General features: G+C 47.6%; 1 protein-coding gene across 2 annotated transcripts in view; it reads left to right on the plus strand.

Annotated features, from left to right (window-relative positions):
* adamtsl3 (ADAMTS-like 3) overlaps positions 1–10,000 on the plus strand; it is a 112,434-nt gene that overhangs the window by 10,889 nt on the left and 91,545 nt on the right. For both annotated transcript variants that reach the window (XM_031569711.2, XM_031569712.2), the window contains exon 3: positions 2,489–2,608. In XM_031569711.2, coding sequence (XP_031425571.1) covers positions 2,489–2,608 — 120 coding nt within the window. The remainder of the gene's footprint in view (positions 1–2,488; positions 2,609–10,000) is intronic.

Below are 10,000 nucleotides of genomic sequence, written 5' to 3' on the forward strand. Positions count from 1 at the left end.
GCTTTATCCAATGAGTTAACACACAGAGAAGTCCTGTTTTGACCACGAGTACCTAGTCTTCACAGAGAGCACACCAGTCCCCCCACACCACCACTACAGATGGGATTTTGCTGCAATGGCCACTTTGATCATTCAGACAGTGTGTTCTCCCCCACCCCAAAGGCACACACACACATGGAGCTTATTGTGAGATGGGTTGGGAGGGAGGGAGGGAGGGAGGGGGTGTTGTTATGTCAGGCCTCCTGGTTTCCATTCCTGATGCGTGCTACTGGGGAGTCCCTCTCTCAGCCTCTCTCAGCCTTTGACTGGAGGGAGGGAGGGGGCGCATTGGTCAGATAGGTGCCAAAGGATTGAAAAAATACCGCCGTAGCTTCCAGGTGTCATCATCAGAGAGACGAATGGCCCGTTTGTTTTTATGTCCATTCCCCAAATACTTGCGAGGGAAGCAGCCCTTTGTCAGGGCAGATGCCTGGGCGCTTGGAGGGATCTCAGTGTGGACGTAGAGCTGCTTTGGGCTGAGCCAGAGTCTGGGTGGAAGTTTGCTCGGGGAAAAACCTGTCTGGCTCTCCCAACAGGAGGCCTGTCTGCTGGTCGGCCACCCTGTCTGTCTGCTGGTCGGCCACCCTGTCTGTCTGTCTGCTGGTCGGCCACCCTGTCTGTGTGCTGGTCGGCCACCCTGTCTGTGTGCTGGTCGGCCACCCTGTCTGTCTGCTGGTCGGCCACCCTGTCTGTCTGTCTGCTGGTCGGCCACCCTGTCTGTCTGTCTGCTGGTCGGCCACCCTGTCTGTCTGTCTGCTGGTCGGCCACCCTGTCTGTCTGTCTGCTGGTCGGCCACCCTGTCTGTCTGCTGGTCGGCCACCCTGTCGTCCCCATCATCTCCAGCACCACCTCCAACACCCTGTCCCTGAGTCCCCCACCACGCTCTGAGGGCCAGAGGGGCCCTGATAGTGTCCCCTTGGTTCTATCACAGAGGCATGACCTGCACCTGGAATAGGGGGGGCGGCCGCAGCCCCAGCGATAGCAGGGCCCGTTAATTCAGGCCTGTCGGTGTGGGACAATGTCACTGATGAAAGCATGCCGGGGCCTAATGGGAGCGCATTCCAAAGCAGGCCGCCGGCCCTCAGAGCTGTAAGTGCTTTTAAAAGCCTGCGTCAGCCAGCACTAAATGTATTCATAGACACTAGTCACACGTCTTATGCACTACACTGGCCTCCACAGAGAGAGAGAGTAGGGAAGGGCTCTCTTTTTGTGTCGGTGTGTGAGTTGATGCCAGAATGTTTTTGGTGTGCTCATTACAAATGCCTGATTGTATTGAGTGCAGCGGAGGAAGTTCACTCCCATGAGCTGGTCCGTCTCTATTTCCCTGCCTCAGTACCTCCATCAATTATTAATAGCCGTGAGCTGCGTGGCTCCGGTGAATCACCTTCTGAGTAACCGTTAGCACAGCTAACTCATTGTTCAGGGATTATTCTTGTTTTGGGGAGTGTGCTTTTTGTCATGAGTTGATTTGTCTGTAGGAATTTCATTCTGGCAACAAGCATCGTCAAATTCTTATGTTTTATTCCCGTATTTATTTTTTTTTTTGCTCGCAACTTTGGATCTGTTTGGTAGGTTCACACTGAAATAAACTGTCAACTGTCCTCAGTAGAATCATTTGGATTATCGAGGACTAGTCCTTCTCCCTGCGCACCATGCACTGAAATAATGTCAGGCCTGGTCAAATGTTTTTTTATTGGCTCTTGACGACGATTCAGGCTGGGTCCAGATTTTGGCTTTCCTAATGAATATTGGAGCGATTAATGATCTGATTTATGGGCTGCTGCACAGAGCTGACTTTATGCTCTTGGACAGGGACTGTATGCAGCTGAGCGCTGCACTCCGCACATCTGTACTGTGCGTGCAAAAGCCAGATATACGTCCAACACAATGTGCAGCCGCCACAGCAGCCAGTCCGTTTCAGGGAACCACAACAGAGGTTTGTTGTGATTGAATGCAAATAAGGGTTGGAGTCGAGGCACATGGACTGTGTCATATCTGAAAATGAAATACGCCTTGCTTATACGATCTCCATTCACGCACACACGCACGCACACACACACACGCACGCACACACACATGCACACACACACACACACACATGCACGCACCCACGCACGCACGCACGCACACACACACACACACATACACACACACACACACACACACACACATGAGTGCGTGTGCACGCATACACTTTTGGAACTCCTTATCATGAGTTACATTAACACAGATTCAAACAGAATGCTCCTACGGGCATCACCACCAGCACATCCAAGGGGACCATCATCATGTATTCCTTGATGTGCTGTTTGTTCTGCCTAAGTGTTTTTCTTTAGGAACCCATTCGAGCATAAACAGGTCAAATGTTTGCAGATGTCTCACCCGTATGATGATGATGATGATGTCATTTCTTCATTTTCTCCTCTATTTTTTTTGTTTCCTGTCGCAGACCGGAGCGAGCCAGTCGCAAGCGGCCTACTTCCTTCCTGAATTTGCACTGTCGCCCCAGGGGAGCTTTCTGGAGGACACGACAGGGGAGCAGCTTCTGACCTACCGCTCTGACGACCAGGTAAGCAAAGCTCTCTACGTCCACCAACCCCCACCTCACCTAAAAACAAGCCCCCCCCCCGACCACCACAGCCACTCTCTCATTCCCAGTAGGGCTGAACGATTTGGGGAAATAATCTAATTGCGATTTTCCCCCCCAATATTGCGATTGCGATTTAATATGCGATTTTTTTTATTTTATCCTAATTTTTTTCCCAACAAATAGTAATGAATGATTTCAATATGACCAACACAATATTAGATAAATTTAGTGTAAAATATTATTTCCCACAATTAAAATTTTTATTTAACTGCTCATTACAGAATCAAGAACAACAAATCGGTGGTTTTGCCATTGTGCATTTAAGTAATTTAAACAAAGTCATTGTAAGAATAAACACAAGGCATGCACTTTTTAAACACTGTGTGCAAAATTTACCATCTTAAGAAAAAAAAAAAATTATATATTTTTTTTTTTTTTTTTTAGATCACGTTTTTAAATCGCGGACGTTGCGGTTAGAAAATCGCGTTCTATCATATCGCGATTAAATCGCAAATGCAATTAATCGTTCAGCCCTAATTCCCAGTGTCCTCCCTCCCTCCTCATGTCCACATAGTGGGGTGCCTATCTGATTGGCTCAGTGGGCGTGTCCACATAGTAGGGTGCCTATCTCATTGGCTCAGTGGGCAGAAACTCTGTGTAAACAAGCCGAGTGGGCGAGCCCCTGGACCGCCCTGCTTTGACGCCGCTCTCGCCTGTGCACCCCTGGAAACGTGACGGCCTTGCTGACAGCTCCGAGCAAGATCAGATGGGCACTTTGGGAGAGAAGTTCACACTGCTCTCTCCTCTCTCCATCAAAAGCGTTCGTGGAGTCGCCGCCACGGATGCTCCCAGAGTGTTAGATATCAAAGGCAGCCCGCAGATGACTGCCTGCGCTGTGGAAAATTGAGTTCACGGCTTATTGATCTGCACGTGGCCATTTTTGTTTGCATGGCGGTTCTAGATGTTTTGTGACCCTAGTGATGTGTTCTTTGGTGACTTCTGCCAGGGTTGGCATTCACTCTGACAGCAGTTAAAAGAATGGACAATGGTGTCATTGTATGAGAGAAGAGACTGGATGATGTTGACTCTCTACTACTTCTTCCTGCACAGTCAATTCTCTCTTTAAGGCCAGACTAGGCTGCTGATTTATAAAGAGCTCCCTATGAGAACATTGGAGTGTGTGAATGTGTGTGTGTGTGCTTGTGTGTGTGTGTGCGTGTGTGTGTGTGTGTGTGTTTGTGTGAAGTGGGTGTGTGCGTGTGTGTGTGTGTGTGTGTGTGTGCGTGTGTGTGTGTGTGTGTGTGTGTGTGTGTTTGAGTGTGTGTGTGTGTGTGTGTGTGTGTGTGTGTGTGTGCGTGTGTGTGTGTGTGTGTGTGTGTGTGTGTGTTTGAGTGTGTGTGTGTGTGTGTGTGTGTGTGTGTGTGTGTGTGTGTGTGTGTGTGTGTGTGTGTGTGTGTGAAGTGGGTGGGGGGGTTGATACAGGAGAGACCGAGACCCCAGAGAGCAAGCTGGAGTTTGAGCCAGTGGGCAGATGTGGTCCCTCTGCTGTCTCTCTCTCTCTCACACACACACACACACACACACACACACACACACTCAAACACACACACACACACACACAGATGAGTGTGTGAGTGGGTGTGTTGCGTAGTGTAGATTTGGAGCTTGAGCGTTCATTGGGTTTCACCCATTAAATGAAACACAGATGATCTTTCAGAAGCCCAAAACACTGCATCCCGAGCAGAGCAGCTTTTCTGTCCTTGCTGATCTGTGATGAGGTGTGAGGCCGAGGCGTAATTACATTCTAAAGGTTGCTTTGAGTAATCTCCCCAGCGTTGAAATATATCTCACAAGAATTTGTTTGGTTTGTTTGTCTTTCACAAAATGTCATTACTTGTTGAAATCGTATATTCAGGCACTACAGTGACTTGTAGTATTCACCCCCCCCCCCCCTGAAAGTCATCACTATTTTCATAATTAGATACTTGTACATATTTTTCCAATCAGTATTATTATAGCAAACATTTATGCTTTAGTATATTTCCAAAGGCAACATACGTTATTGAAAAAAACATGATTCAAATGATTTAAGTGGGGAAAATATCCCAAGTTTGTTGCTGTCCAACTGAGCATCATTGGACCCACAAGAAGAAAGTAGGAGTTTCATCACACCATCCAGATGCTTTGAAGACGAGCCTGTCCCCCAAACCAGACATCCGAGGAAGATATTAACTGGGGAGGGAGGCCACCACAGACTTGCCATTTCCCTGAAAAATCTGCGGAATTCAGTGAGTGGAATTGGGGTACAGGTGTAGGAGTCCATAATCATAAGTCATAATCATAACTATCCATAAAACTGGACTCTATTAGAGGTTGGCAAAAGAAGACATCGTTTTAGAAGGTCCACATTGAAGCATATATTGAAGGTATTTATGGTCATATGAGGACAAAGTCGGGCTTGGCCAATCCTCAAAGCACCCTCAAAGCACTACATATGGTGTAAGTCTAACACTGTCAATGCCTCAAGAAACACCATCCCAATCATGAAATATGGCAGTAGTAACATCATACTGTGGAGATATTTCTCATCTGCGGGAACTGGGAAAGTCTTTAGAATTGAAGGGAGATTGAATGGATATAAATTCTAAACAATATCACAAGAAAACCTGTTGCAGTCTGTTGTAAAACCAAGGCTTGGGAGAGAGATAACCTACCAGTAGGACAACTACCCAAGACACATGGCTAAAGCAACACTGCAGTGGCTCAAAAACAGAAACATGAATCTTCCACAATGGCTGAATCAAAACCCTGATCAAAATGCTACTGAGAATCTGTGGCACTACAGTGCAGGACCGCCATCCCATCAACCTAGATGTTCTACATGAATTCCACCAAGAAGAATGGAGAAAAAACCCAGCAGAGCAATGTGCATACAGAGCTGGTGCTGTCTCACTTCAGAAGAATTAAGGCTGTTATTACACTAAAGGGGTTCTCTACCAAGTATTAATGAATAGGGGTTGAATACTTATGCAAGCAAAATATTTTAGTTTTTAATTAATTTATTTTGAATTTGATCAAGACAAGCAACGTATTTAGCCTTTAGAAATATAGTATTCACAATTGAAATACTGATTGGGGAAAATATGTGTAAGTATCTTTTGTAATCTAGATAACGGTGATGACTTTCAAGGGGGTTGAATACTTTCGCAAGCCACTGTAACTGCGCCTAACTTCACAATGATACCAGATGGGCTTCAGTGCAGGCATATGACTTTGACTAAATTTGTCTGTGAATTTCAAGTATGCAGCAAAGGGTCTGAGAAGCATACTAAACTGGAGAAAGTAATATAAAGAGATATAAACGGATTTGGAGGGTCTGTGTGAGTTTTACTAGCACAAAGGAATGGAGATTTCCTTACAAAATCCCCAATTTTCGTGGCATAACCTCGTGCCAGCGATGGAACCTTGTGAAATGTGAAACAAGTGTCTCTGCGCTGGCCGCCTCTTTCCACAGAGCGGCATTGAAAAGGATGATATATATAAACGGCATTAACAGCGCCAGCGCCATCTTCCTTCGTTTGTTTTCAAATGATTAATTTTCTGTTCGTCGAGTAGATCCTCCAGTGCATGGCAGATAGTTAAGGGCGTGTTAGCCTCATCAGCAAAAATCAAGCGACGCCTGGGTAATTTTCAGCTGCCTCTTACCGCATTGGCTCCGCTCTGGGAAGGGAGGGGGGGGATTCGTTGGAAACCCTGCCCCGTTGTCGTCTCCTGCCCAGTGGATCTGATATGAATTATGGTGGAATGGGCAAAGAGGATTTTCCAGCAAGCGCTGTGCCCTATCAGTGTCAGACTCCTCCCGTCCCAGCAGGCCCCTTTCAGCACAACGGACTCCTCCGCTCTTTCAAAGCCGCATATCCTACTTTCAGTGAATGTGTTATTATTCAAGTCGCAGAGATAACGACAGACAAGATAAAACGGCCCATATTTCTGTTTAAGCCATGACTGCAGACAGCACACTCCCTGCCAGAGAGCTGATCTCTGTAGCTTACTGTGAGGAGGATGAACTTAGGTGAACTCTGTGGCTTTTTTTGGAGGGGCTGAGATGAAATATCACTTGAGGGGACTAGCTCTGACAGGAATGACTGCAATATTGTTCCAGCCACGGAGATGACACTGGGCTGTTACTTCAGTGGCTTGTGGATGGCGGGAGATGAACACATTACATTCTGCATGACTCGATTCACTGGGCTTCAGCCTCTGTCCAGTGTGACCACCATCACAAACACCGGAGAGAGAGAGAGAGAGACTCTCCCACTGCTGCTACTGCATGATGAGCAGTGATAGGTTCTCGGGTACCTGGGGGGGGGGGGGGGGAGCAGCTGAAATGGATTGCCCCATAAATTAATTGAATTGACTTATTGAACTTCATGTCATCAAAGCAGCCAAGTGGATTTCATTTCCTGGTCGTTTTTCACATCAGAGTTGTTTTGTTTAGGGAATACTACAAAGTATAATTTACCTGTTTTGGAAAGGGGTTGACGCACCTTGGCTTGCAAATGTAATCATGAGAAAAACACTGTTCATGCCTCTGTTACTGATGCAACAGGCCAATACCTTAAGATCCCCCCTACAGCAGCTCATCTCAGCACATACAGTATATGCTTGTGTGGAAGAGTACTTTTCATTCCAAGAACAGACGTGTAAGACACATAACTCATAATATTATCGTGGGTTGTTTGCACCTCATGTTTTTTTAATTGAGATGGATGCTGGTAACCAAGCATATTTGGAGTCAGAAGTCAAATGACGAGTATTTCCTCAGACTAAAACTTAAGAGGGGATCTGGACAGTCAAGGCCTAGTTTTGCCTCATAGGTAGATCAGCGAGAGATTTAATGTGGACATCTAGACTTACATGGAGTTTAGGTCGATCTGTCCTGGTAAGCTCCCTCTAATAGCTGGTTCCAGGTACATTACCAGTCAAAGCTCTTTTTTTTATGGAGTTCCTTTACACTGAGTCGACTGAAGCCAGTGCTGGAAGCCATTTGCTCAGGTACATTTTTGTTTCCCTGGAAAACATTTTTTTCGTGCTGGGGCCGGTGTTATTCTAACCCTGGTCCGCTTTTTCTGGCTGTGACGTTGCGGCAGAGCAACCTGTGACAAGTCCCATTCATGCCATTAAAGTGGCTGAAGGCGTTGTGGTTGCGTGCCGGAGAAGGAACGTGCTCTCTCTCTCTCTCTCTCTCTCTCTCTCTCTCTCTCTCTCTCTCTCTCTCTCTCCCTCTCTCTCTCTCTCTCTCTCTCTCTCTCTCTCTCTCTCTCTCTCTCCCTCTCCCTCTCCCTCTCCCTCTCCCTCTCTCTCTCTCTCTCGCTCTGAGAGGCCGTGAAATCTGCTGGCACCGGGACAAGCGTGGCCTTCGGGTGATTTACTGTAGGAATCTGCCAGTGGCATGGCAGTCATGTAAACAGACGTATGATTTCCTGGTGTTTGGACGACGGGACGTATGTGTGTACACACAGGGGTTCCCAGCATCGCTCACAGCAGCCTCTGATAATTCACCGCTTTTACCATGTGGCTATCAAATGCCCTCCCAGGACAGTGCTGAAAAAGGCGTGTGTGTGTGTGTGTGTGTGTGTGTGTGTGTGTGTCCTGTACTTTTTCTGCCGAGGCAGCTGTTCTGGCTTTGCAGCCGTCCGGCGTCAGTGCTACAGTACGCCGTTAAGCAGGGTTTAAGGGACAAAGGGGAAAATGGTGAGAGCAAATGCATTTGAAAGTTCAGCGGGATGTCTGTGCAGTGAGCAAAACACAAGTCAAGTTTTTGGGCCACATCGAGTGGATTTAGGGATAGCAAATACCTCCAGGTCTGCCATGACCTGCTGACGGCAAATGCATCCATCCTCAGAGGATGTGAAAAGCACTTGCAGCCTAATCGTCTGCAAGGTGGAGTCCCTCTCTGAGAGTGGCACGCGAGCCTCCAGCGCTCCTTCGTGCAAGGCCCTCCCAAATGTAGACCTCACCCGTGCCAGAAAACAGGCGATGGCATCCCAGTGCTGCTTTTTGAGGTTAGCCACAGATGAGGGGCTTGCTCCCCCACCTCCCCCTCCCCCTCCCCCACCACCACCACCAACCCCTCCCAGACACCACCACCAACCCCTCCCAGACACCAGGCTAGCGAGCGGTAATAGATAAAGCACATGTTTTCCTCTGGCAGTGCTCTGGCCAGGCCCCGGGAGTGGCGGGCGGGCGGGCGGGCAGGCCAAATGAGCTCGAGCGTAAACCAGCGCTGGCCAGTAAACAGCCGTCACCCATCTAATGGGTTTTCATGTGGTCGGGGGTACCTGCATGGGCCGAGAGAGGAGCCAGCTGAGCTTGGCACTCAGGAACACAGCGCCACACTGTTTCCACTAAATGAGCCCAGCGCGCCCCAAAATGGCTTCGCACAAAGAGTGACACTGCGCAGGCAGACTGCAATTTAATGGATGGGTTGGGACTGAAAGAATTAATTTTTGCTAAAGGGAAACTGTGGTCAGAGGCTAATGGCTAATGGCTTTTTGGTGCTTATTTTTTAGGTGACATGTGCCTGAAACTTAATTCACTGCAGCCACACTGCGGTTTGCGGCACGTCTGCTGTGGCTATTTATAAAAGAAGGGAGGCAGCACAGATCCCTGTTTGTTCAATCGACAGGTCATGTTTTATTCTGCTCAAACTGCGATGCGCACACTTACCATAATTGCAGTGATGCACAGCGAGTCGGCACAAGACACTGCGAGCGGAGACACACTGACTGAAAAAATCTCTCCCTCCCTCTCATGGGTGGTCTTTTCTGTCTAATCAGACAACTGTAATTCTAGATTGTTCACTGGAAGAAAAACAATAGACATTTTATGCCAAGTCAAGTTTTTTTTTGGCAATTTCTGGCTCTGAGATACTTCATAATTTACACAAATATTTCTCCCCACACCCTCTAAACTAGAGATTAAAATCAGCCTTAAGACATGACAAAAATGCCTTCGTTGTGGGGGAGAATAATTGATTATAAAGCTACAAGCATGTCAGTGACCATAGTACTGTTGAGTTTCCGGCCTTCTGAACCTCTCAGCAGTGTTGCCCTAGTGTTGTCCACACACTACACTTGTTCTGTTATTCCTGCCATGCCCATCTCAGGGCTACAAACAGTTGCTCACAGCACTTGACTTTGAAAGGCACAATGGCCAGAGGAACTAGCAGAGGAGCTAGCAGTTCATGTCTTTGCAACATCTCTGGGGCTTGAAGTGGTCGCTGAGGCCCGGATAGGATACAGTCTCTGTCCATTCAGGTGGAGGAGGTAGGTTCAGTGGCGGATTCGTCCACTTCTCTTTTTCAAGTAG

Source organism: Clupea harengus, chromosome 6 (genome assembly GCF_900700415.2).
Source record: "Clupea harengus chromosome 6, Ch_v2.0.2, whole genome shotgun sequence".
Lineage (NCBI taxonomy): Eukaryota > Metazoa > Chordata > Actinopteri > Clupeiformes > Clupeidae > Clupea > Clupea harengus.